The sequence below is a fragment of the Pseudopodoces humilis genome, chromosome 3 (genome assembly GCF_049639895.1).
Source record: "Pseudopodoces humilis isolate 2021_Gansu_Grassland_sample_001 chromosome 3, ASM4963989v1, whole genome shotgun sequence".
NCBI classification, from domain to species: Eukaryota; Metazoa; Chordata; class Aves; order Passeriformes; family Paridae; genus Pseudopodoces; species Pseudopodoces humilis.
Genome location: NC_142202.1, coordinates 107,016,672 through 107,044,000, shown reverse-complemented (window position 1 = coordinate 107,044,000; position 27,329 = coordinate 107,016,672). Strand labels below are relative to the sequence as shown.

General features: G+C 42.3%; 2 protein-coding genes across 7 annotated transcripts in view; one reads left to right on the top strand and one right to left on the bottom strand.

Moving 5' to 3' along the window:
* Nucleotides 1-26: 26 nt before the first annotated feature.
* Nucleotides 27-25,523, bottom strand: UBXN2A (UBX domain protein 2A). 5 transcript variants are annotated; one of them, XM_014251495.2, is made up of 9 exons: nucleotides 25,432-25,523; nucleotides 20,266-20,531; nucleotides 19,860-20,045; nucleotides 14,263-14,316; nucleotides 12,709-12,844; nucleotides 10,807-10,916; nucleotides 9,095-9,235; nucleotides 4,205-4,369; nucleotides 27-1,352 (listed from the first exon to the last, which is right to left on the bottom strand). In XM_014251495.2, exons 4-9 carry the CDS (start codon nucleotides 14,301-14,303, stop codon nucleotides 1,064-1,066), a joined length of 882 nt encoding a protein of 293 aa, XP_014106970.2. In that variant the 5' UTR covers nucleotides 14,304-14,316; nucleotides 19,860-20,045; nucleotides 20,266-20,531; nucleotides 25,432-25,523; the 3' UTR covers nucleotides 27-1,063. The 5 variants fall into 5 exon arrangements, with proteins under 5 accessions (XP_014106970.2, XP_087909821.1, XP_005521887.2 ...); XM_088053695.1 differs by lacking the exons at nucleotides 19,860-20,045; nucleotides 20,266-20,531; nucleotides 25,432-25,523 and adding an exon at nucleotides 18,703-18,721; XM_005521830.3 differs by lacking the exons at nucleotides 19,860-20,045; nucleotides 20,266-20,531; nucleotides 25,432-25,523 and adding an exon at nucleotides 18,112-18,598.
* Nucleotides 25,524-26,020: 497 nt separating this feature from the next.
* Nucleotides 26,021-27,329, top strand: part of ATAD2B (ATPase family AAA domain containing 2B) — a 73,814-nt gene continuing 72,505 nt past the window's right edge. For both annotated transcript variants that reach the window (XM_014251462.2, XM_005521831.3), the window contains exon 1: nucleotides 26,021-26,400. In XM_014251462.2, the coding sequence (XP_014106937.2) occupies nucleotides 26,245-26,400 (156 nt within the window). In that variant the 5' untranslated portion in view covers nucleotides 26,021-26,244. The remainder of the gene's footprint in view (nucleotides 26,401-27,329) is intronic.

The window sequence follows — 27,329 nt, the reverse complement described above, 5'->3', positions numbered from 1 at the left end:
ATGCTTAGTAAACACAGTACAAAATATTAAGTCTTTATGGTTTTTTTCTCTTTTAGCAAAAGACAGAATAGTTGGCTACAAACTTTATGCCATGAGTACATGAATAGCAAAATAAAAGGTTTTGGATGGAAATGGAATAAAGTGGAGAGAAAATTTCAGTTTTCAAGTAAGGATTTTCAACATCATCTTTGAAACTTGACCACATGCAATTAGTGTCTCCATCAGCTGGGCAGTTCAGGACAGAGGCAGATGAATAGTACAAAAACAACTGCGTCCCTCTAAACTACTACTCCTGCTTCCTGATAGCCAAAAAAAGCTGAAGTTTCTGTGTGACGAAGCCACAAGTGGGTCCCTATGCTAATGAGCTAGGTAGTTTAACATCACCTGATCTGCAAGACACCCGTAGCAGCCCAAAAGAAGCAGAAACCACTTCAACCATTGATAAGAACAATTCCTTCAGAGCTTACTTTGAGGCACTTCATATGCAGTATGCACTAGACTACCTCATTTGCATCTTCTCACACATGCACCTACCACCATGTGCAGACTTGACAGAACATTATTACAATGTAGATCTTGTGATAAAAGTTGCATCCTGAAGATTTTCAAGTTACAGTTTAAATGTGAGCTTGCCTGCGGTATTGGTTGTTGAAGAGTTACTGTGAGAAGAATGCAAACTGCAGCAGTTTCCACTACAATACAAGTGAAACATTTTACTTCAGTCCAAAGTGCAAAAATAAATACTATTTTTCCTTAAAAGGTGCTATCAGTAGTTAAGTCTCAGAGAACCGTTCCACCTAGACCCACTTACTAAAGAACTAAGAAGCTTTTTACCTAAGCAAATTCTAAGGGTGATCTGCTGTAGTTACCTGCTACATTACACAGCCAGGCTCTGACCACCCAATTTAGCTGAAAATACCTCTATTAAAGCAGATGACAGCACAGCACCCTTTCTGCTCTCTAAGAGCACAGTGCATGAGGATGTGAGGGCATCCACATATTGCTGGTTATGTTTTTGGTTTTGCCTAGTTCACCCTGCAGATAATTTTTGGTCAGTTAAAAGCTAATTTGATCTTGTACTATTGATAGCATTTTTTTGCTCATTCTTGAGTTGTCCATTAGGTGTAGCAGTAGTTTTGTAGTCACTGTCAGGTGCTTTTATCACTAAGAGTCTGAATGGTTCAGTTGTTTTCCGAAGTCTCTGAACAACAACAGCATTTTGCAACTTTGCTTCCTCAAGTGTGAGTGTCTCATCCTGCAGCTCTCGAAAAGGCAGGGAGGTCGTCAGTGTGAAGGGAACACTTTCCTCAGATCCTTGATACTTTGTTATGAAGTCTCTGACGTGGCTGATTCTGAGTAGAGAGTAAGAAAACTCAGCGTTAGTTTCGGCACTGCAATCCCCACACACGTGCTTAACACACACAGCCGCCATGGGACAGGAATGAAACACCACTTCATGAAATGCCTGACAGTAGAGTACTGGAGCAATATAGATGAGCTGTCCCGATACAGCCATCCAATATAGATGAGGTATCCTGAAATGTCTGATCCACTTGGGAGGCAAGGACCAAGGCCTGCAATGCTCTGTGAGTACTCCCAAGGGGACAAGGATGAACATCTTCTGAGCACTCAAACGTACCATTCTGGCTCAGATGGTAGTTACATAAACCTACCATTTCCTAACCAGCTGGTGGAGCTCTTACCTGAGGGTTCTGTAGCCAAGAGCTAGACTAAAGATGCCTCCAGTGTGTGGTTCATGTAGTGGAACCATAATAAAAATAAAGAAAAAGGGTTTGCAAAAACTATTTGGACAGCTGATACATTGACTAGGTCTAAGTATAGTCCCATCCTCCCAAAGCAGGGGCACGGTGAATTCATTACAAATTAAATCTGTCTGTGAAGAGCCTTGCAACAACTGAGCAAGACAGAAGTTTTGCTGTGGAAGAATCAGGATCGACTAATTTCATTAGAAAATGAAGATGGGAAGGTATGAATAAAATTAACACAGTGTCAATGTCTATCCTCTGGTCCTGAGGCCAACTGGCAGATTGGCTCCCGGCAGATTCCTAAATTCATCCATCCTTTCTCTCCTCCATGCACACACAGGGTCTCCCAAGAGATTTCCTGTCTCCTGGGAACAGTCAGGGACCTGAGCAAACCTCTAGACCACAGATGGCTAGGTATTGACTGAGGAAGTGCTGGCTGGCTTGGGGCAATGCCATTCTAACAGTTTAGCAGCACAGATGCCCAAGAGTTTCCATGCCTTAGCCACACTCAACAGGACAGATACAGCCAGCAAAACAAAAACTAATTCCTGTGCATACAGGGCTCAACACAAAGACACTACTTGGTCTTGTAAGCCAAAAGCCTGAAAAAACTCAAGCAGGACTAAATTTTTGGTTGGACATTTACAGGTGTCTACATGTATTATATCAAATTGCATTGGTTTCAAGAGCAACTCAGGCAATTAGCCACTAGCTCCCTGCTTCAGGGTGAACAAGTTCCTTTCCAGGCACCATACCTCATGCTCCAGAGTCACACAAATGTAGTAAGTGCTGAAGAAGGGACACAACTCAATCCAGGACACACTCTGTCTGCTATTCCTACAGCTCTGCTCTCCTAGTTGGTGCACCCTCATGTCTCAATTCCCCACACTGCAACACTACAATGCTTCCTGTGCTTCTGCTCCAATCTTTCACCAGTAATCAACTCATATCTAAGGCAGCAGTTACTGTGGCACCTACACAATCTAACTGCAAAAAGCTAAAAGTCATCAATTTACACAGACACTGGGTAATATGCTGCATATATGCTACATACCATTAATCTATACCTTAGTTAACAAATAGCTGACTGTCATGTGCACTGAAAGGAGTGTTGTGTATGCCATCATTATGCTTAAGGATACATACTCTAAAAGGATTTTCCTCTAGTTTTTATCAGGTTATACACAAGCACTGTGTACAGCACAAACATGCTGGTCTTGTGGCGAGAGGCAATGTTATGATAGAATACTTGTTGCATAGTACTTCAAAAAGAGCATTACACCACTAAAGCTGTTGTTCTGCTTATCTCAGATGTTTTTTTCCTCTCAAAAGCACTTAGCAGCTGCTCAAACTGCTATTTACTATGAAGACAAAAAGCTTCTAAATAGACTTAAGTGTGTGGGACTTGGAATAATTGAGATATGAAGCCCTTCAATGAAGTTTTTATAATTAAAATAGCAATCTACCCTTCAGCAGTACATCACAACAGTGTTTCAGTTCATATCTCAGGCCACTAACAGTAATAAATTAATGTAAGTCAAAGAAAACACTACAGTTATTAACCTCCAACAGCTGAATTTCCCTTCTGACCAGCCACAGACATACACAGTTTATCTTGACAGCAGCCTGAGTTGCATTAAATCTGTGATACCTTTAAATTGCTTCAGAGAAGCACAGGCAACGTATCCTTTCCACATGACATGACTATAGCACTGCAGTCATTTCTCAAATTTGGATTTGAGAAAGGTTTCTAAAGACAGTAGCTCTACAATTTAATGGTAAAGTGTTAATCCCACTTTCTCAAAGCTCCTGCATACAGGTGCTGTGCTGACACCTTCTGACATTATCCTCATTTCTAAGCCTCTTTGGGAACCAGAAATTTTATTAATTAAAAATTAAACATATTGTGCATTCTATTCTGTCCATGTTGACATGCAGGGGATGAAAATTCCTGCCCAGTGCACCAACTCCAACCCTCCCCAGAGGTTTCTCTGACTTAACTCTAAGCCCCTTTTTCCAGCTCCCACCTGTGGTGCTGCCTATGCCTAATGACTAGCAGGCTTTTTACTAAGCCATTTGTTCCACATGTAGTTGTTTTGTTAGAGATCTATCATGTTAAAAGCTATTTCTTCTAGTAATGAGAAATATGTATATCTTAACTTTCACTAACCTACAAAGAACTACAGTTTCCTCAGATTTTCCTTTACACTCAGTTATGAGCTGACTTTCAAGAGTTCACATTTCTCTTGTGCTCTTCTCTTGTCAGCTAAAATATTTCTCAAAATTTCAAAGGTTTTCCAGATACAAATGAAGAGCAGTCCAATGCTAAGTGAACTGAGGAGGTAGATCAGTCATAGAAATTAAAGACTTAAATGTACAGGCATTAAGACAAATAGTTCAGATGCAAATACGTATGACAGTGATAAAAAAAATCATACCTGTGAGAAACATTGAATTTCTGAATTATCCTTTCCCCATCAGCTAACCAGATCTGGACATTGGTGATAGGCTCCAAATCATTCAAGGGTACTAAAGGCAGGTGTCTTTTGTCATCAGGTCCTGGATGGTCATCTCTCACTTTAGAAATTATCTTTGGAGTAGCACTGAAAAGAAAAGCCACATGTGGTTATAGCTTCTGTGTATACATGCAAACTCAAACTTCCCTCCAGACCTCTGCTTCTGGAGCTTTCTGCCCCATAGCAGAATGCACTGATGACTTTTTATTTTAATAAATATAGGAGCACTGACATAAATATCAGCCTTTTTCTTTATTTTTTTCCTACACACATGCTGTTATTTTCACTTAGACTAAAACATGCTAAAGAATTTAAGTTTGCTTGTCAAGTTTAACATTTTTGTAAGATGAAAAGGAACTTTAAATATCAGAGGATTAATATACAAGAGACAAAACTGTCTGAAGATTCTTCATGCATTTTTGTACTCTTATCACACAGGTGAAACTTTAAGGAGGTTGAGAATTGAATTTGCATACTCAAAGTTAATTTTCACTGTAATGTGATTACAGTAATTCAATTTAACTGAATGTTGTTAGCCTTGATTTAGACTCCAGCATCATCTATCTCAGCTTAGAAGAATTACTCATCTATCAGAAAAATTGACTTAATGTGAAAAATCCAGACTGATGCACACAGCAGTTGGATTTTTTTTTTCTTTCCTAAGGCATTTTCAACAGCTGACCCAACCACAGGGACAAAGATTCATAAAATGACTTGACAGAATACATGGACCTCAGTCCAAGTGCATGGTCTTAAAAAACAAACAATAAAAAAACTGCTGGCAAAAATTTTTATTCTGAAGAAATGTTTAGAGCTTAGTGCTTCTTTCATGACTAAGCTTGTTCAGCATGTACAGCTTAAGTCCTCATTGGGCCTGATCCAATGGGCACATTCTCAGCTCCTGTGAGTATAACCAGATGATTACTTGCATAACAATAGCAGTGATTTAAGGAGTTACCATTTCTCCTCTGAGCTCAGCTGTGGTCACAAACTACATAAGCACCACACAGCAGTTTGCAGAAAAGCTCTCTTTGCACAGAAAATTGGTGAGTTACAGTTTCTTGATAGAGACGTGGGTAACTGATATCCATAGAGTAACAGTCTTAACTATACTGCACATCTGCTTTGCAGACAAACCCCGTTTTCTTGTACCTGTATTAGTTTATTCATAAGGCAGAAAAGTCACAGCTAATTTATCATTAGCTAATGACTTAATATGTTCAGGCTAATAAAGCTGGAGTCTTAAGCACAAGTTTAGTCAGAGGTATTTCAAAAATTCTGATTGCCAAGTTCTGCCCTAACTTCTAGGATATGAGCCAGTAGAGGCATTTTTTTGTATCTTCCACAGAAACTCGTGGAAAGAATAAGAATCAAGAAATCTCATTTCCAAGTGAGCAATAAGAGATTTTCACTGTAACTGGAGACAGGTAAGAGGTACAGAACTGTTTTGCATTACACAGAAATCAGCTGGGGCACAAGAACTTGGCACCAACAAATTCAAAGAGCACATCTGTAAAATATTCTGGCATTACTAGTACAGGTGATGTACTAACACCCACCTGCCTCACTATCTCACAAACAGCTTCTGTTCATGTTTGACCTCAGTATGAAATAAAACTTAATTGCCCTCCAGATCAGTAATAAAACCTTGAGTACCAGCAACATAATGTTAAACAGTTTTGCAAGCAGGAAAAAAAAAAAAAATTAAATTTCAAGTCATACTTCAGTCCAGTAATGCCCAGCTCTTGCTGTCTCCCTGTTTAGTTGGTGGTTCAGACACTGCAGAACTCATGTGAGTGAGCTGCCTCCAGGACAGCAGAGGTGCTCAGCCATGGCATTTGTTTCAGGATGGGCTGGGCTACATCAGTCACAGCTGTATTGAATGGACACAGATTTTGGTGTCATTCCCAAACCAACTTCCCTCAATCACACCTCCATATGGAGCAGGCACTGGAGGTAATTCTTTCAACAGCGTGTGCAAAACTGAAGCCAACACATTAAGTGAAGCTTTAAGAGAAAGTTAGAACATCTGTATTCACCAAGATTTAAAGCACTTCTATACGTAAAAACTTTTCTCTTGCAGAGCTGACAGATAAAGCCATCTAGTGGTGGGAGCTTTGACTAAAGCCAAAACCCAAGAATCTAAGTCTTATTACCCTGCAATTGAAGCATTTTAACTCCTTTTACAGCTTATTCCCTTTATAAGATTACCAACAGAAGATGTAAACTAGAAATCAAAGAGACATTAAGAGCATCCTGTCAATTTTCTGATGAAAAAAAGCCCAGCAGTCAGGTATCATGCCTTACACTGACTGATGCTTAAGCAGCTTGACACACAATGCTTTACTCTAATGAGGTTACAGAGCAAGCTCGCTTTGCTACAAGGGATTTCAGTCAATAGTTTAATTACCATGTTTTGAGGCTGTCTCAAAGATGCATAGATTAGCTCAACAGAAAAGTGGGGTTGCTAATCTAGTCATAATCCCAAATGATGAAATCCAGCTGGACAGTGATAGATAAAACAGTATACCAATTAGTTACACAGGTTCATAAGGTACATTGGAAAATTTTGATATGTCTTACTTATTTCTCCTGTAGAACAAAAAGGCAGAGGATCTAGCCTGTCTGAGCTGTATCAACATATATGTTATTTCTAGATCCTTCAACAAAACTTTCGAGAACTAGTCAATAGACACTTCATAATGGTTCATCCATTACAAAATCCCTCCACTTGAGAACACTGACAGAGTATACAGTATTAATTTTATAGGTTTATTTGCTAAGCAGAGGTTTAGCTAGGCTATGAGCTGAAGTAAACTCTTCAGTCATTTCTCTCTCATTTCTGACTAATCACACAAATGTAACTGTGGAAAAGGAGTTCTATAGCTTAAAACTTGTTCCAGGTCTCAGCCAGCTCTGTTGCTACCCCACAAAGCTTTTCTGCTGCAAGTGTGGTATATTCATGCAATGGACATTTTTTAACAGCAGGAAGTGAGCACCACTTAATGGAGTAGGAGCACTTATGGCTCATGTTCCCAACATCAGCAAAAATATTTACTTGTCTTTAAGGAAAAGGTGTTGATAGCATAGCACAGAATAGACAAGCAAGAGCAGGAAAAAATAAAAAACGCTGAGCAAGTTGTAGAATGTTTCAGTGTACAAGACCAGTCAACCAAAATTCACAGATTAGCATGCTTCTGAAACCTAACTTGCCTACTGGGAAGCAAGATCATTACTTGCTGTAGGCATGGCAGAGCACAACAAGGGACTGAACAACCTAGCATTTAGCTTAGTTAGCAGCAGAAACCCAGCACACTGAAGATCATTTTGGTTTTGTTTTGAACAGTCTACTTGTAGATAAAATAAGGTTAAGTTCTTGACCCCTGTTTGCTCAGGACTTCCATGCCACTAAAAGCAAGTCTCACACATTTCTCAACAGAAGGTTTTCCCCATTGTATCTACTCAAGCATGGAGCAACTGAATGGACTGTACCACAGAAACAGATGAAACTCATAAAACAGATACTTGCTTCGCTGAGTCAGCCTGGAACCACTCTCCCTTTATCACTCTTTTGCTCTGCACATTATCTTCTTCCCCTGCCTCAGTTGTTCCTGCCCAGGTCAGGCTCTCCCTTAGCACAAGCTCTGGGCCTTAGCAGCCAAACCCTTCCCACTTTAATGAAACAAGCTGTTCACCTAAGGCTGCACCACAGCTTAGGAACCCCAGCCTGCAGGTCACTCAGCAGCGCTGCCTGTGATGCCTCCTGTAGGCTCCTGGTCACTGAACATGCCCTGTTCCCTAGGCCAAAGCCTACTTTTATTGGCACACAAATCTTGCATGACAGGGATATGTCAAGCAGATAATGTGGTTTGACACTGGTGAAGTAAGAAAAAGTTACAGGGATCAAATAAATGAACTCCTGGCCTGTTGCTCTACAACAGCCTTCCAAAGCACAGTAATTGTTTGGTGGTAAATCAAGTCCAGTTTTAGCATTGGCACGAGTGGCTGACACTCTCCAACTACAGAAGAGATGTGGATCACTGTAGAAGGCTAAAATACCTTACTGCAATAAATGCATGGTTAATTACTGAACAATTTTAAGAGAATGCAAAATAACCTCTTATTTTTTCAGTTCTCTTTATGGGATTATCATACTCCCCCCCCCTTCTCAAACTATTGCTCATACAGCTTAATAAGAGATTATTTTCTCTAAAATCACAGAATAGAAGAGTGACAGTATTTCAGCTGGAAACAGTTCTGCTAATATTGAGACCTTGAACAAAGAAAGCCAAGAGCTTCCTGGCTGTACCAACACAGCAACACGTCCAGTGGATTGTGGCAGCATATTATCCCCCAAGCTCCATGGAGAGACACCAAGATGCCTGCAGGATGGAGCACTCACACTGTCAGCAGATGCTGGAGGAAAGCAGCTTGTTCAGCCTGTGGAAGAGATGGTGGTGGTTGTAGGGCACCTAAAAGCAGCCTGCCAGGGTCTGCAGGAGGGGGTCATGCTTGTTATGGTAGACAGAAATTCCAATGAGAGGCATTCAGACTGGACATAAGGAAAAAATTCTTTCCCATAAGGACAGCCCAGCACTCAAGAAGGCTGCACAGCCTCTGCTCTTATGGGATTTCAAGACCCAATTGGATAAAAGCCAGAATAACCTAACCTGTCCCCACAGATGACCCTGCTTTGAGAAGGAGCTTAAATTAGAAAACTCCAGAGATTACTTCCCACCTGAATTTTGATACTTCACCATAGGTAGTGTCACCCTTCAGGTACTCAATCACAGATCACATCAGCCTACTCACCTTCCTAATCTGTAACCATGTCCAGAAAAGGGATGAAACATCGGCTTTTTCGACGACAAATACACCTTATCTTTTTTATCTTCCACTTTCACTTCTACTTCCTCCTTATCAAAAGCCTTTTGTAGCTCAAAAGGCAGTTCCCTTAAGAAAAAAAAAACAAAATGTCAAAAAAAAGTACTATACTGTTTTCAGTATACAAAATAGACCAATGATTAATACCTGATCAACATTTGGCCTTTCAAGGATGATGCTTTTAAAAAACAACTTCACAAGTATTTACTAAGAGTTAGTTAAGTGCATGGCATACAAATAACTTCAAGCTCCTGAACTGCAAATTAACTAGAAAGTATATAATAAAAAAATCCTATTATACAAGTTGTTGAATGGTGTTCAAATTTACTCAGCAGTTACCACTCTAAACACATAATGTGTAGGAAGTTCAGTGTTGCTATACACTGCTGCAAAGAGTTCAATTACTTTATCCCCATAGTAAAACAAAAAGGCTCTTAAAGAGGAAGAACTGAGTTTAGACACAATGTATTTATTGACAAACGCAGATCTCAGCTTCTAAAAATTGTATCATTAACAGCTCCACTCTTTAGTGCAGTAACACCACCCCAGTAATGATTTAATCACATTAAGCAGAACACAACAATGCCTTTGTCTCTGAGCTCTGATGCAGATAGTACAATTTTGGGTGGCGGGGCTCAGCTGGCACAGGGGCTGTACTAAATGCTTTTCTACCATCAATGGTTATGCAGAAACCATCTCATAATTAGCATCTTCACAGGCAAACAGTGGAATAAAAGTTGCAAACTTTTGATGAATGCACACAAAGGGATTGAAACAGTGCAGTTACTTGGTATTACAACTAACAGTCGACAGCCATGCAGGAGAAATAGTGTAAAATTAGTATTTTTGATGGCCTAGCAAAATACGGAAAATAAAAATATAATGACTTAGTAATTTCACATGCTTGATAAAGAGGTATTAAATAACCTTATCCATAAGATCATATTCTCTCCATTTGTATGGGGTGAGAAAACAGACTACAAATTAAAGGCTCAAAATAACACTGGTTAGTGTGGTCAAACTCCTTTTTTAAAGCAACAGCTGCAAACAATAGCAGAAATCAGGACAGCACATTAACCTTTAATATAGGGAAAAATATAAGATGGCTATTAACACAGGAATTTACATAAGATTGTTATATATACATGTAGATACATATATATATACCAAGTCTGTACTTGGAAAAATGTCAGAAATTTAAGACTGATCAGAGTTGCTTGATGCTACATAGAACATCTGTGCCCATTTAAGGCTTTTCATCAACAAAAAGAAAACAAAGACCATAAAACCAGAAATGCTCAACCCCGTGTACATTGAGTTCATTAGTCAAAATACCATTTGATCTGTAGCTCTTATTGGGCACTGATTTATTCTTTATTTCACTGTGCACCTGCTGTGCCCCCTGCCAACACTAGCTTTTATCTATTCATCAGCAACTGTACAACTACTGCCACTGAAAGCTGTGTTGAACCTGTTGATGTTCCAACAGCCATTAGCACTGCAGGAAAAAGACCGGCAGGGCCTGCGCTCCTACAGGGATGCTGCAGTGCAGCAAAGCCACGTAAAAAATTTAGAGCATAAGCTAAGTGCTACCCAAAGCATACTAGCTCAGCCTGGTTAAGAACACAAAACTTGCTTACCCCTTTTTAACCGACTCCAAGAACTGCTGGTTTGCAACATCAGTGTAGCTCCGAAGTTCGCCATCATTTACCGTAAACCCATTTTTCCAAAGTTTAATGATTACATCAACCTACAGAGTAAGAACAATTCTCATTACAACACCGGTGAAAAAGAAGGTTGGTATACCCATATACCCTGTGACTATAAATCATCCACTTCATGGACTAAAAATACTGAGCAGGCTCACTGTAATCTGCCTTGGCCCCATGCCAACAGGCACAGCAACTGCAAGGGGTAAGTGAAATTTCTAAGTACATTGTGTCAATCTGGGCTAGAAACAAACCTTCCTCCAATCATTCTGGATTCCTAGGTCAAGAACACGCCTTCAATTCAGCAGAGAGGGAAAAAAAAAAAAAAAAAAGAGCTGGACTATCCCAGCCAGCTGCAACTCTTCAAGAGCTAATTTGAGAGCGTACATGCGTGGTATTGGAACACCAACTGCCAGAATAGCCCAGCTGGGGATTTATTAGGGTAAAGCCTTGTTCTGATCATTCAGGAGGATTTTCTCAAAGTAAAGGCATTGAGATGATGCATGCAGAAGCCTTTCACTCAGGAAATTAAGCAAGTATCAGAAAATTTACTTTCAGACAATCAAATCCTTATGTTACTGTGGAATTCCTGTGTATTCAAAACCTTGGTGGTTAGGGGAATGAAAAAATAAATTCCTTAACTTTGCCAGAAATCATCCACTACTCCAACTTGTAGCCTTTGCAATGTTTACAGAAATCTCTCCAGCTGTAAGACAGATATTTGGGATTGTATTTTCATATTAATGCATCATGCCATTAAAGGAAGCATTTGGTTATTGAGGTCTGATCCCTGTAATAACATTGTCTTGACAGATACTCAGCCACAAATGCAGAATTCACCTCAGCTGAAAATTAATTTGAATGAGGCTTGATAGTACCTGACAAGTTTGGGGTTTTTAGGTTGCTCTTTTTTTTTTTTGTTTGACTTGTTAGGTGATTGCTACATAAACAAACAGCACATACAAACTGCTGAATAGAATTCCTTGTCTTTCAGTTGGGTAATCTGTCAAAAGAAGTAGACAGCACTCAGCAAGATTAGATTTCATCAAAAACTCTTGTGTCTCATGGCACCAATGCATACGGAAAGAGTTCTAATTCTGGGAAGGCTCCTCTACAGTGAGCCAGTATGCAAATTCAACATGGACTAATTATTCCACACCAACTTCCCATTTAAGCATTGACACAACTAATGCCAAGGAACACTATTTCAGGACTGCAATTTAAGATATTGCTCCTGACATTTTATTTCTTCCAGGGTCAATTAAGGATCCATGAACATAATTTCTAGTAATGCCCACTCCAAATTTCTTCTTGTCATCTTTGTTTTACATGGCCTTTTCTCCCTCCCCTTACCTGTCTTTGATGAGTAATAGAAAAACATGAAAAGGACAGAATCATTGAGACACAAACCCACACCGAACATCCCACTACAACCATAATTATATGAATAACACCAAATGAAAAATATTTGGGCTATGCCTCTGCATGAAAAGGCTGCAGCTCCTTAAATAACTTCTTATGTAACAGTATTTGTCATTCCTTGAACTCCTGCTCACCTCACTCTCCTTACTAATAAAGCAGAAATGCCATTAGCCAATGCCAGCATCAATTCTAGAATTACTCTAAACGGACTATAAAGCAGTAAGAGCCAAAAGCCCAGCAGCAAAGGCCTGGCTGACTGGGAGATGGGAGGCTGTTCCTACAGCTCTCTGAATTCTGTGTGCATTTTTTTACTGATGTATTGCAAAAGACTGCTGGACTTCTGGTATCTGCTTTCCAGAATATTCTTGGAGTGTTGTTACAACAAACAGTGTTTTTTTCTTCACTGCCTACCTGGTTCTTGACTTTAGTTGGGGGCACACACATAGCACCAACCTTCTGAGCTTCTTCAAACAGGTTATCTACAAAGTAGTCACAGTTTTGTTCTGTACCGTTCAAAATCTGATCATTGGTTCCTGATTTACACACCCTGCAGAACAAAGACAGAAGCAAAAGTGACTCCTCAGAGGACACATTAGCAGACAAGTAGGCACCTCAGAAGCTCAGTACCAAGAAATATAGAAGGCATACTCCCCTGCACCCGGATTACCCAGTTTATTGAGTACAAAATATCGAGTCAACTTCACATTGTGCCTTTTCTATGAACTTCTTACCAAATCTCTAACTGCTACTATTTGCACTTCAAAAGCCCAAGCTAAAGAACATCATCAGAAAAGATGAACTAATCTATGCAAAGCTTCTAAACTTGGTATCAGAGCAAGGAATCCAAGTTAGATGATTCATACTTCTAACCATCATATATCTAGCTGCACACCAATGAAGGGCTTTCCTTACAGCAATTCCATGATTCAAGCTTGGATTCCTTTGCTGTAAGTTTAAAAAAACACAATAAAATTGCCCTAAGATTTCAAGCCCAACTTGAACCTCCCCATTCCTAGCACAGTTGCAGAACCACCAATGATTTGGAAAGTGCATTAGGGAAACTCAAGTGACTCAACACCACTGGAGCACACTGAAGAAATACGATAGAAGAATCCTTCAACATTGTGGAGAGTGCCAGGGTATTAAAAAAGATGCATCAACCACACCTTTTTATAGAACATTGTATATGTGACATCTAGCTGTTTCTGTCAGATTTTCACCAATCAAAATGCAGAAATATGCAACCTGAATTATTCTCTTAGTATAGGTTCTTTGCATAATAAAAAGATTATGCAGCTTTTCATAAACATTGCAGAAGTTATTCCTATGGGAGATTCAGAAAAGTCTATTTTAAGCAATTCAGAAAATAAAAATCCCAGCTCCTGAAAATAATATCCAATTTTATATAAAACTCTGCACTGAATTCAAGAACAGCAATACTTACTGAAATGGTAATTAGATATATTTGCATAAAATGGAATTGTTTGCAGAGCACTTATGCAACACTGAGAATCCCTGGAGATTAACATCTTAAACAAAAGAAAACCTCAACAACTTTAAAGAATAAATTTCAAAACTAGACTGTCCCCATTTTAGTTTTCTAATAGAACAAAAGAAACTTGAAGCATTAATGTAGGTATTCACTATGCTTTACCTCAGGAACAGAACCGGAAAAGCAAACACCTCCATATCAGATGCAGGGCTGCATAGTGAGTTCACAGTTTGAAAGGCTGCCTTGCTATTTTAAATAAAAATATTTACACAGCTTCTTGCATCTAGGAAACATTTCAGGTATATGAAAAACCTTTCAGCAAAACAACAGGAATCTTTTCAGTATATGTGAAGCAGATGAATATAGTAAAAATATTATGGTTTAGAATTTAACATAAAGTTTGAAAAGTAATGACAGGACATAAACAGTGGTGGGAAAGGAATACAAAAAAAATGGGAAGAACTGGCACCTACCATTCTTTCTTTACAGTTTTGATATTGTCCATGTCTTTCATTCTGGTGCTTCCCCTAATTGCAAAAAGAAAATGGTTTAAAACCAAACCAAAACACTTATCACACTTTGCCTCCTTTTGTAGCGGAAGCACTCTTTATATTTTTTCTTGTGTTGATAATACATTTAACATTTTACATTTAATGAAAAATAAATTTATCATTTATTAATGATAATACATTTAATACATTGAGAGACACCTCAACTTCCCCCCCGCCACCAAGTCTCCAGATGGTTCTTTGTTTTCCTGCAGTTTCTAATTTAATGACACATGAACCACACATCTGTTCCAGATGTTCACGAGCAAGGTTACTTTTTCATAAATGTACAAAATACATTTCACAATAATAACAGTGTGATGTGAAAATATATGTCCATACTTCTGTAAAGATAGGAAAAAAATATCCCATTCCTTTCCTGAGTGGCACAGTTTTAACTTCCCTGATTTTACACAGCACTATGAGATGGTTGCAGAAAAACTGCACTGCCACTGCAGGCGTTTGAGTGACCTTCACCTTAACGGTGCATTACTTAAAGGACCAAGATTTGTCAGGTTGCCCTTCCTACCTCACCTCAAGACATTGCTGCAGCAACTCAGAAACTGTGAATTATCATTTCTGGCCTACTGTCAGCTGGCATGAAAATCCTGGATTTTTAAGTACTAAATATGATACAGGATTAGTCGGCTGAGTCTAAAGAAATTAAGAATCCCACACTGATCTCACTACAGTCACTTTTGAATGCTCTGAAAAAAAGTCACAGAAAGTCACTAAAAGCCAGAAACTCCCAAAACCAACTTTAAAAATAAAATCACTCTACAACTGAAAAAACTCACAGGAAAACAGACATTTTTAAGTTGCAACTGTGTTCAGAGAGTTATCCCTGGTGACCACTGGTTACAGAGATGATGGTCTGCTCCTGGAAGGTTCAGGACGAAGTTATGACATTGCGTGTGGTTTTTAGAGAGTATCAAACTAAGCAGTGACAGCCATCACACTCCTGAACAAAGCAGTGTGCACAGCACTACTACTGTGAATTTTAAGTGATTTTGAGATATAATTTAACAAGATATGGAGTTTAGGGGAAAACAACATTCACTACAGCACTAATAAAAAAAAACAACAAAGCCATCACATGCAATACTAATTCATGCTCCTTGGGACTTTAATACTGGTATTCTTTCACCTTTAAAGTTAAAATCCACATGAGTTACATTCTGTAGAAAAATATATAAGCCTCAAAAAAAACCCTACAACGGTCAACTTTAAATTTAAGTGGTGCTGTTACACGTTAAGTCAAAACATAGTTTGCACACCTTTGACATTTCATACAAGATGAGGTATAGTCTTTCTTTTTTTTCCCACAAATGCTCTGCCAGAGCCCTACATCCAGCAGGCAAGCCTATGCTAGTACATGATGATGTTATATGCATATCTGTTTGTTGGTCTTGGAACTCTGTACTGCACTTGGGGAAAAAAGAGAACTCTCAGTATCAAGTGAGCAGAGTGAAACTAGAATGTTTAAAAAGTGTAGTTTTTTCAAACTTCTCTCATATTCAGTTTTCACACACTCTGGCACATAGGGGTTTTTTTTATGTTTAACCCAAAGTAACTCTTTGTGGTTTGCGTTAATGTGCTTATCTTCTAATCTTTCACTCCAGAAGGCTACTCCCCAAAGCAACAAGAGCCACCTCCTGCCATCTGCTTTTGTTGATCCTCTGTGACTTGTCATCAGAGCTGTTAAAAAGAAACAGACACAATGAAGCAGCTCTTCAAATTAGCTCTTCGGCTACGTTAGGCTGGCCTCAAATGTGCATGAATAGTATTCAAAACTGGTCAGTTGTGAAAGCTGCCGTTCCTTCTGAAGTACAACAGCAATTACGCTTAGAAGAAATGTCTGTGTTAATCTCTCTAGGTGAAGAATCATCCTATACAGCATATTGATGTTTATTATGGCCAAAAGCCATTAGGACATAGTGATCAGAATGCACTGCAAGCACTTTAGCTCAGCATGTCAACCCAGCCAGCACAAACCACCTCCTCTCACCAACTTCTGACAGACATCCCTAGCTGCTGTTTAAAATGTTAAGAATTTTGGTACGTAATTTTTGCGTCAGTGGCAAAAAGTACCTCAGAACTGAACTACCACCTCCAGAAACTAAATTTGAAACTTGGGAAGAAGCTGCAAATGTCAGCAGCCTACCACAGTTACATCTATTAATTTGGGTTAGGATACTGCTGGCCATAGCCACACAGCCTTTCCAGCCCCACAAAGATGAGCCACTGACCCAGGGGCAGCCTTTCACAGCCAGGGCTTCCAAACAGGCAGCCCTCAATAGGCATATTTGTTTTGGCAAATAATTTTATGGTCAATACTTTTGAGCCCACACTTCCAGTTATTTTAACACAAGAAAAACAAAACAGAAATTATTTGTGAGGCTTTTCTTGCTGTGAAGGGCAGAAATACACACAGAAGTACATGCAATCCCCTCCCCTGAAAGCCTGTTAACCCCTTACTAACTTTGGCAGAACAAACTCCCCAGTTGAGAGCTGCCTGTAGCACAGCACAGAAATTACAGCTGAGAATTGCACTGCACCGTGCCACAGAGAGACAGGAAGCTACGGAGAAATGGCATGTACAAATTAATAGCGAGATGAACATCAAACCTAATGGCCTGAATGTGACTGATGTGCTCAGGTACAAACCACAGCATTCATGCTTCCTCTCCAGCTGGCTAAAGGAGCTGTGCACTCGGAAAGAAACCTGTCCCCAACCCTGATGTCCATGTGTTAGAAAGATAAATTACTTGTCTGTAGAACTGCCTTGTTAAGGTTTAGAACTTGACATGATTAAACGATCTCAGACCTAAGGGGAGGTTAGCAAAGCTTGGGAAGAAGGATGTACCACTGATGGTGGACACAAAGAATGCACAATTTACAGGCCACAAGGACATTGGGCAGAACTTCCATAATAAGGAAGAAACTAATAAAGGTAGCTCAGCAGCTGTGCTGAAATCACTTCCAAGTGAGTAAAAGGTAATTGTGGCAGGGCAAAATCCCGACCAGCAACTCATAGACCACCAACTCAAGAAAACCACCTACCTAAAAGAAGAGAAAGACTGAGCATGCAGGCTACTTACCATGAAAAGCAAGGGAATAATTTAACCAATAAAAGACAGAATAGTCATTAAAAAGGTAACTATGTAAACTTGTAGCCAGTAAACATCAGTGTCTATGTCTGCTAAAATGTATAAAGAGTGAGAAGTTTTGATAGTCGTTGTGATGGCCTTGTGGATTTACCACCCAGCCCTTCTTTCTGCTCAGAACTGCAAATAAATCAAGTACCTTGGCTCTGTGAGTGGATTAGTCTCATGCACAGCAGGTCAAAGAATCTATTTTGGGACAACCCTGCGGCTGCGACACCTGAACTCACCCGCACCCCACGAACAAGGCCGGGCACACGCTCCGCGCCTCCGGCCGCTGCCAAACCCGCCCGCCGAGCGCGGCCCCCGCCCCGGCGGCCGGCCAGGAGATATTTTTAGGCGATGAAGCAATACCGCGGTACCGACGCGGAGGCGGAACGCCCAGGGAGCCTCAGAAAGGTCCAGGCCAGGCCTCCCCCGAGGGTCGCTCCTGCTGCGGGACGCGGCCGATTCGGAGCGGGGCGAAGCCCAGGGCGAAGGCGGCGGGGAGGCTCAGCCCGCCCGCCCCAGGGACGGCCGCGGGCAAAGTCCGAGCGCCGGCAAGAGGCGAGGGAGCGCCGGTTCTGCAGAACGCAGTGCCCCTGCCCGGCCTGTCCCGCAGTGAACTCACCCGCCCGTCCCGCAGCGCACAGCTCGGCGCCGGCCGCCCGCCGCGGAACTCCTCGCTGTCCCGCCTTGAGCGGCGCAGGCGCGGCAGCGCCGGGCGGGGCGGGCACAGCCCCGCCCCGGTACGGCGGGGGGAGCGAGGGGTGTCCGTAAGGATCCGCACCCGCTGTGCCCGGGGACGGTGGCTACTCCGGGGTTACGCTCTCCTACACTCTCCTCTGGGGAGAGGCGAGGGCTGGGGTACTTGTGGCTCTGCACGGCCCGCCTTTTCGAGCCGGACCCCCGGCGCCGCTGCGGCGGTGTCCGGGCAGGACCTGGCGCAGCATAGCAGAGATAAACAGCCCTGCCTGGTCTGAGCCTGCGAAGGCAGCTCTATCCCGACTGCAGAACAAAGAACACGGTCTATGTGTCCGTCTGTCAAGCCGCGGCATTTACAACAGTGGGGAATAGTGCCTGTGTTTGGGCGCCCGCGTCCCCGGCGGGAGCAGCCGCACGCTGAGCCCTTTGGAGAGCGGGAATGGCTCATTGTACGGCGGGCGCTAATTATGGGCGAGTGTTGACATATGTGAAAAGGAGCTCAGCCGAGGCCTCGCACCGAGGACAAAAGAGCGGCGCGGCGTCTGGGAAGCAGAGCTCCCGAGGGTGAATCAGACGGGAAAAAGGGATGGGATCGTCGTGGGGGGGGAAGAAGGCATGAGCCGAGTTCCCTGCGCTGTGTTGGGCCTTGGAGAAGCTTCTCTCTGCGGGACGAGGAGGTCCCGTGGTGGTGCCAGGAGCTACCCAAGTATCCCAGGCCAACACCGCGGAGAAGCTGCCAGCCCCTAGGAGCAGAGTGAACGCATCCCTTGCACTTGTGGGCTGTTTAATAAGGGTTGGGTTTTTCCCTCCCCCCCCCCCCCCCAATAATTAGCGATGCATTGTAAAGCATTTAGAATTAACCTAACCTGAACAGCCACAACTATCTAATTCACACTAATTAATGGGAAATCTACAGCGAATTTACAAGTGCGATCAAAGGTAATTCTAAAAGCAGAGGTAATACTTTATTGAGTGTCGTCTTCACGTGGGACACGTTTCTGCAATCCCTTAATCGCAACAATTAAAATCACATTGTTCAGAACTATTAAAATAATATGCTTAGTCTCAAAGTTCAGTGATGGGTAAGTAACAGAAGTAAATCTGACACTTGACAGCTATAATTTCCCCTTATAATGCACGTCACAATGCAATGATCCTTCTGAAGGCAGTTTGGATTAATTGATAAGTTTTAACTGGATGACATCTAATTAGCACTTCTACTTAGGAATCTTCAGGGAAGATAGTAAGAAATTTGCCTTTTGTTTTGGCTAAAATACATGAAGTCTTATATTTCAAACCACAGATTCCTGAGATTCTATTCTCCCTGGTTTTGTTTAAGGTTTAAAATACTTTGACATTTTCGAATAGAAGGTACTTGTTTGTTTAAAGTGTTACTGATTCTATTAAATAGTTTTTATATATTTAGAACTTAAACCATGAATATCATGACACTGTAGAAGTAAAGGAATTGACAAAACCCTAAGCTAAAACATCAGAAAGTTGTTTTGCAGTGCTGGACTGTTTTAAATTTTCTTTCAATATTTTAAGTACACTGTCTCTGTTTCATTAAGTACACAATTTCATTAATATGCTTAACCCTTTCCTGGGGGCCCTTTCAGCAACAATTTGACACACCCAGAGGTAAGCACAGAAGAAGATGAGGTTTGGACTTACCTTGATGTAATGGTGCAGGCGTCTTGGCTGCGATCACTTACTGATTTGGAAGACTAGGTCTATTAATGGAAATCAGAGTACAGCTGGAGACATGCTGACCTAGTAGAATAGGAATCAGTGTCCTAGGGAATTCAGTGTTTTCTTAAAAGCTCTTCTAAGCAGTGCTGTCCTCCCTCAGAAGTCAAACTGTTGACAAAGCATAGGAGTAACAAAAATATTAAGAAAGATCTGCAGCTCTTGTATAATGTAGAAAATATTTTATTTAAAGCTGGAAATTTTCAAGTTACAGTGTTGTTACAATGAAGACATCACCAAAAACCTTTTAGACTCTGTGCATTTAGTACAGCTTATTCTCTGGCAGTACACTAGATGAACAGAAGCAAATCAAAAACGGTCCTTTTCTTACCGTGTGGTGAATAGAAGCAAACGGCCTGTGTTTCAGCAGCCTGTGTCTGCTGAAATACCTCTAACAGGGTATTCACGAGATGAATACAACCATCTCATGCCCCTTTGTCAGGAGAGATCAGATGCACTGGTGTAGAAGATAGTGACAACCCTCAAACTTGTTTTATAATGTAGAAGTGAATCTCAGTGTTGACAAAGTAAAGCAGTGTTTTAGCTGTCACTGCCGGTCCTGTCAAGGTCACAGGAGAATCAGCATACACAGGGCATCTAAAAACAAGCAGAAAATTAATTTTTAAGGGATATTTTTAAACCTTATATTTAACAAGGTTAGCCTATGCCAGAGGACACTGTCAGCTACCTATAATTAAACATCAGCTGTATTGATTGACCTTCACTTGAGAGAGAAGCTGTTGCCTGAAGCCTTTTTAAAGTGTGTGCACACAGAGCAGGAACACACTGTGAGGGAACTGGGACTGCAAAATAAATATGAGAACAGGGTCTGGTTATCTGGTTAATGGCAAATAACTACTAAGACAGCATGTTCCTCTGCATAGGATGAATGGTCCTTGAAGGAATGTTAAACCTTCTATGCTGCCACACATGGGGGAGTAGCTTAAGGAACCAATGTTTCTAGGAAGTCAGCTAAACACTGGAAAAGCAAGTCATTGTTTCATGGGTGAATCAGCATTCATGACAACGGTATTATCCCCATGCATTGAAAGGAGTATCCACGTGTTGCTGGACTCTTGGACTGTAAATACACAAGAAAATTGAATATAGCTTCAATTTTAAAATTAGTGAGAAATGCATAAGCCCATGAAAAATTCAAGGCAGCCTGAGCAACTGTTTGTACCAGATAACACATGTTTGGAAGCAATGTATCATGAATTCTCAAAGACACTTTTTAGTGAAACTACAATGATGATATGGTAGTGTATTTTATGAGCTGATTCTTGGACCTGTAACAAAAAAACACACTTTAAAAGCTAAGATTGTATATGAGGACTAGGGAGATTTATGAAACAATAATGTTTTTGATAGACTTGCCATGTGATCCTAATCAAGCCATTATGCATTTGAATGGTGCTGAAGCTTATCTACACACGTGTTCATAAATGCCTATTTTTATTGTGAGCATTTTAGGACAGAGTCTGGTTTTTACTACAAAGCTATACATCACCCAGCATAGTAACAGGCTGGCGGTGCTACTTTCATATGATTAATGATCATAAGCACCAAAGTGAGATGATTTGCCACTTTTGTCCAAGATGGAAGTAATTTACAGCCTGAATGATAGTGAAAAACAGACCCTGCAGATGCCTGGCTGCAATATCATCAGCCTATGAGTTTCACACAATTATTATTATTAGAAAAACTATCTACTGTGACCTTAGCTCAACAGGAAAAATGTTATGGAAGCTAATGGCCAGATGTGATGGAAAGATAATTTTGAAATATTAGGAGGTAAGTTTTACCACTCCCTTTTAATGTTATCTAAGAAACCTACTCTCTGATCCCGCTTCAAGTTGCACTGATATTATCTAGTGTGGAAAACAATCTTCAGATAGGTATGCTGATAATGGCACTGGACATTAACTATTTAATTTGAAATCATAACTATTATCCATTTTTAAATAACAATGGTAGTCTTCAAACAATGAGCCTTCTTTAATAACATAGCAAAATGCCTGCAATTTGGAGTGATTGTATTACATTCTGTGTTCCACTTCAAGGTTGTACCAATCCTGAGTAGTGAACACCGCTTGTTTGAAGTTTCCAAACTTATATCCCATGGGCTTGTCTTCATAATGGACAGTTCTCAAAGAGTAACCACACAATCTTAATTTCCTGACGTGCCCCTCAGGAAAACGCTTAGGGTGCGTTTACAAAAGCAAGATCTCTTGTGAATCTTTTTTTATTTCAAGATTCAACTGAAACCAGGAGGAGTTGACAGCATGATTGAGAGGCGCACATATGAGCTTATAAATAGAGGCCTGAAAAGATGATTTGATTTCCATTCTTTGGAATGTTACTGCTATTCAGAGATACTGCAAAGTAATCTCTGGTAAATTGCCTATGATTGAAGCAAATGGTAACTCGCTGACTAGAGACAGCCTTTGGTCCTTACTAGGAAGAAACTCTTTGCAAAAGTTCTGAGTAAGGGATGAAGGACTTTTGCTTTTGTTGCAATTCCTGATTTCCTGGTAAAACAGGGACATGAGACAACAAAATCTTCATCTCCAAATATTTCTTGTGTCATTACAAATAATTCATGTAGCAAACAAGGTTTTCCATCCTGGGTAATTTTTAAACATCTTTTTACATTATTATGTCCCAAAATGAGTTTATTCCCCAACTGTTTTTTAATGGAAAGAGGCTCTTTTGCTCAAGTCATTTTTCATATTTTTCCAATTTCCCAGTGGTGTACCTGCCTTGGCAGATGGTGTGGCCTCTTCTTAATACATTTTTCAGATACCTTAATCTCTTTTCTGAACAACTGGAGATAAAAGGACATTGAATACTGCTGTAAGCTTCAGCATTCATTATAAACTGGTTCTATTTGAAATATGGTCCTTCCCAATGACATTTATTTGTAGAAGCATTTAGACATCTGTCTCTAAGACTAAACTACAAATGTCGAAACTGAATGAGTTCTACAATTTAGTTGTTTTTTGGTTTTTTTTTGATGTAATACTTAGTGGAATGTGGCTTCAGTCCTTCCCCCCTTAATTTTTTCATTGTCACTGCTCAGAGTTCTTACTTTTTTTTCCCCATTTCCCACATGTAGAGTGCTGAAGGAAGTTTAAATAGATTTTTAATGCTGTTCTGTCTTCATATGACACTTGAACCAACAACAGATAGAAAAAATGGGAACAAGTAAATTTTTGGATTAGTGAAATTACTCTAAATCCCTTTCTACAGTAATTCATCTTTCATTGTAAAACCGCAGTTAAATCTCTAAGTATGTGTGATATAAAATATTAATCCTATGTTAACGTGTTCTCTGCATTAAAAAAAAAAAATCCAATCAAAGCTACCAAGCAAATCTTGTAACTTATGATTGATTTATTTATATTGTTAGCACTAAAAATGGTGATGAGGCTGACATGGAAGCTATAAAGCCATAAGCTATTTGAGTCAAAATAACCAGCCACACCTTCTAGGATGAGCAAGACAACTAAGAAACCTGTAAATAAAACCATCTGTGAAAAACAACACAGGGAGTAAACACTCAAAATGAAGCATGTCTTTCTGTGTTTCCTATCATGCTAACATAATGAAAATGAAGCACTACAAATGTTCAAAGCAGAGATCAGGGATTTTTAGCTACATCAATCTCTCCACAGTAGTCCCTCTGGCATCATAAAGAGTGCTCTCTGGGTATGGCTCACAGGAATGAGATCAGAACACACACACACACACACACACACACACACACAAAAAAAAAAAAAAAGGCACAACTGTGGTACACATATATAGGAAATATAAAATAAATAACTTTTGAGTTGGGGAATTTCTGTTATTTCAAGCAGGTCTGGACAGGCACCCAGGAAAATAAATTTGCTTTTATATTGACTAAATTTATTTTACTTTTTAAAAGTCGTAAGTGTTCATGAGAGGACTGCTGGTTTGAATCAGGCATGTTGCAAGCAGATGTTATGCAAGCTTCCCCAAACACCCCTGCTAATGACTGCAATCCTGAGTTATGACATTGACTGTAACTGCTGCAGCCTGGGCCCTTTTTTGGGCCACTCATCTGTTGGTTTTCCCAAAATGGGGATATTTTTGTGACGAGTACAAAAACTTGAAGATCAACATTTGTTTCCAGACCAACAGAATTTGAAAACCGTATCTGAGTTTCATGGCCTATTAGTACTACAGGACAGAAATTATAAATTATTATCATATATCATTATATATGATGTGATACTGTTACTGAACATATCTCCTGGTGTTTGGTAAGGGGCAGTCTCTTGCGGTTTCCTTCTATTCCTACTTTTGAAGGCTTAAAGGATGTGATTTCCAAATACCATTCACAAAACCCCTTGTAGGTTTTTAATTAAAAAACACCTTTAGCCTACACGTGTATGAAATGACTACATCCCTTCATAACCTTTAAACAAATAAATGAAGAAACAAAGGATATACAACCTACCAAAACCAATCTCACAGAGCAGAACTACTCTACTTTTAAAAGACACTGGAGATTCTGGGACAGGAGATGAAGTACTGTTACAAATACAGATTACAAGCTCTAAATAGAGAATGTCAGATGAGACATTACAGTTCCTATCCCTGAAATGCACTGTATTTTGGAGTATCTCATAAAACTAAAAATTGCTGCTATTCACAGTAAGATTTTTTTTTTTTGCTTGGATACTTAAAAAGCTGATTTTCTTATTATATAACCTGATGTCATTGTTGCATGTTTTCTATTTTTAAGTACACATTCTACCATCCTTTTACAGACTGTAATATTGAAAAGAAACGTTGGAGTATGCAGGTAAAACAGAATAACAGTTTTTAAAATTTATTGTTCTAACTAAAAGACTATCACACTTTTTGTCTTTCAAAAATAAAAGTACTTTGATAAAGCTTGCCTAAGGCTAACAGTCAGAACTGTGTGCTCAGTAATTTCATGATAGTATTCTTTTTGGTTAAAGAAGCAAGAAGCACTGAAATGACTTGCCCAGCAGTGCCAAACCAGTCAGTGTGAAATTTAAAGGCTGAGACTTTGTCACCTACAGCTGTATGCTTGTGTTCCTCAGCTACGTTTCTTTCACAAGGCTTTTGGTTTCAGGGCTTATGCGCAGGCACTGCGGTTAAGTTCTGTATAGGGCAACAAGTGGTGAGAGAAGGATTCTTATATCGGCAAGAAGTGATTGGGTTCGTGAATAGGCTGAAAGGTCATAGTTCGTGAGTAATCTGAAAAGCATTTAGGCATCCTGTGTAGGGTAATGCGTTGTATTCTTCGTCCCTCTGACATGCATCTGTGATAAGGAGGGAGGTGGGGAGAAATGAGCTTTCCAAGGACCGAGCAAAGAACATGAAGCGTAGGTTGAGACAAAACACAGGGGACGTTCCCTGTGACCGGCGCGATGGGAGAAGCAAGGGCGCACTCCCGATAGCCTGGATATCAAGGGGATTTCTTAATAGTGAGGCTCACCAGACTGTGAAAAGACTTTTCCACAGGAAATTATGGAGATCTCATCCTCGAGAGATCTGTTCGCCCAAGCTGTCCGGTCAGGTCCTAGCAAGAGCCTCCGTGGGCGAGCAGAGCCGACGGCTCCAGCCCCCCAGGACGGGCGGCTAAGCCTCCTCCCGGGTGCCAGCGCTGCCCTTCACTCCCGCGGCCCCGGAGAGCCGCTCCCCCTGCCCTTGAACTCCTCAACCCTCAGGGGGCGGCGGTGGCGGCTGCGGCGGCTCCCCCGCCCTACGGGGTCACGCCGGGCCAGGCCCGGCCGGCGGCTCTCCAGGCCGCGGCGGGGCCGTGAGGCTGTGAATGCGCTCGGTCCCCGCTGCGGAGCCGGAGCAGCTCCCCAGGGATCCGCGGCCGCCGCCGCCTCCCCCGGGCCGAGCCGGGCCGGGCCGGGCCCATAGAGCGCGCGGCGCCGGGATAGAACGGCCGCACCGGGGCCGCAGCGCCCCCCGGCGGCGGCTGGTGGGGGCGGCGCGAAGCGAGCAGAGAAAGGGAGCAGGGACAGTAATGGCGGCCAGTTAGAGCCGGGCTGAGCCTGAGAGGCGGCGGCGACAGCGGCGGGAGGAGCCGGCGCGGCTCCGGCTGCGTCTCTGCCTGGCGGAGCGGCTTCCCCGGAGGGCTTTTCTTCCTTCCTCCCTCCTCCCCCCTTTCCCCCTCTCCCTCCCCTTCCCCTCCCTGCCCGAGCCCCCGCCTGTCCGCCCTCCCTCCCTCCCTCCCTCCTCCCTCCGCGCCGGCGGCGGCGGTGGCGGCGGCACCCCCGTGTCCCCCCTCGCCGGGGCCATGGTGAACACCAGGAAGAGCTCTCTGCGCCCCCTGGGCAAAGCGGCGGCCGCGGCGGCTGGGGCCGGCAGCCATTTCATCTCGTCCCGCACCCGCTCTTCTAAGAGGGGCACCAAGGCAGATGCGGCCGGGCTGGAGGAGGCGGCGGCAGCGCGGGTGAGGACCAGGGGTCCACGGGGGACCGGAGGGAGGGAGGCAGCGAGGCCGGGGAATCGCTGGGGACAGCGCCGCTGGTGCCGGGTGCGGGGGGGGCCGCGGGCACGGGAGCCGGCGGGGGGCGGGTGCCGAGACGGCTGTCGGCTGTCGGAGGGACGGTGGGGCCGGCGGGCAGCCCGTGGCGAGGAGGCACCGCGGAGCCGGCAGGGACTCGGGGGGCGGCTGCGGAGGACCGCAGTCCCTGTGGGGCCAGCGCCGGGGCGGCGGGGGCCGCTGACAGGGGCGGGGGCGGCGGGGACACGGGCGGTGGGGCGGCCGCGGTGCCGGTGCCCGGCGGGGCCGGCGGCGGGCGGGGGGCCGGCGGGGTCCGGCGGCGCGGGGCTCCCCCTGCGGCCGCGCCCGGCGCTGCCGCCGCCAGACAAAAGTTGGGAGCTGCGCCCGCAGCAACTTCGCAATAAACCTCGGCCCGGGTTTGGTTTGTGTGTGTATGTATGTGTGTGTGTGTGTGTTTTGTTTTTTCCCCCTCCTCCTTTCCCCTAAATGACCTCGATTCGGCTGGCGGCTGCGACGGGAGGAAGTTGGTGTTCGGGAAAGCCCCCCGCCCCGGTTTTTTTGCACGGAGGGTGTGATTTTTGCCGTCAAGTTTGAGTTGAGTGCTTTCCCAGCCGAACTCGCTGTGGTACCTTTGGTTAGACGAGCTAACTGCAAGTGAAATTCTACAGCCCAATTTAGAGAATTAACATTTGGTAAATCCTAACTGCAAGAAAGAATTCGAGGGTCTCCTTTCTTCGTTGTCTCTAGGCAGCTCTGTTGTCAAAACCTGCATTTTTTGTTTTTAATTATCAAAGAATCACAGAATCAATGAGCTTGCCAAAGACCTCTGAGATCATCGAGTCCGACCTGCGACCGATCACCACCTTGTCAACCAG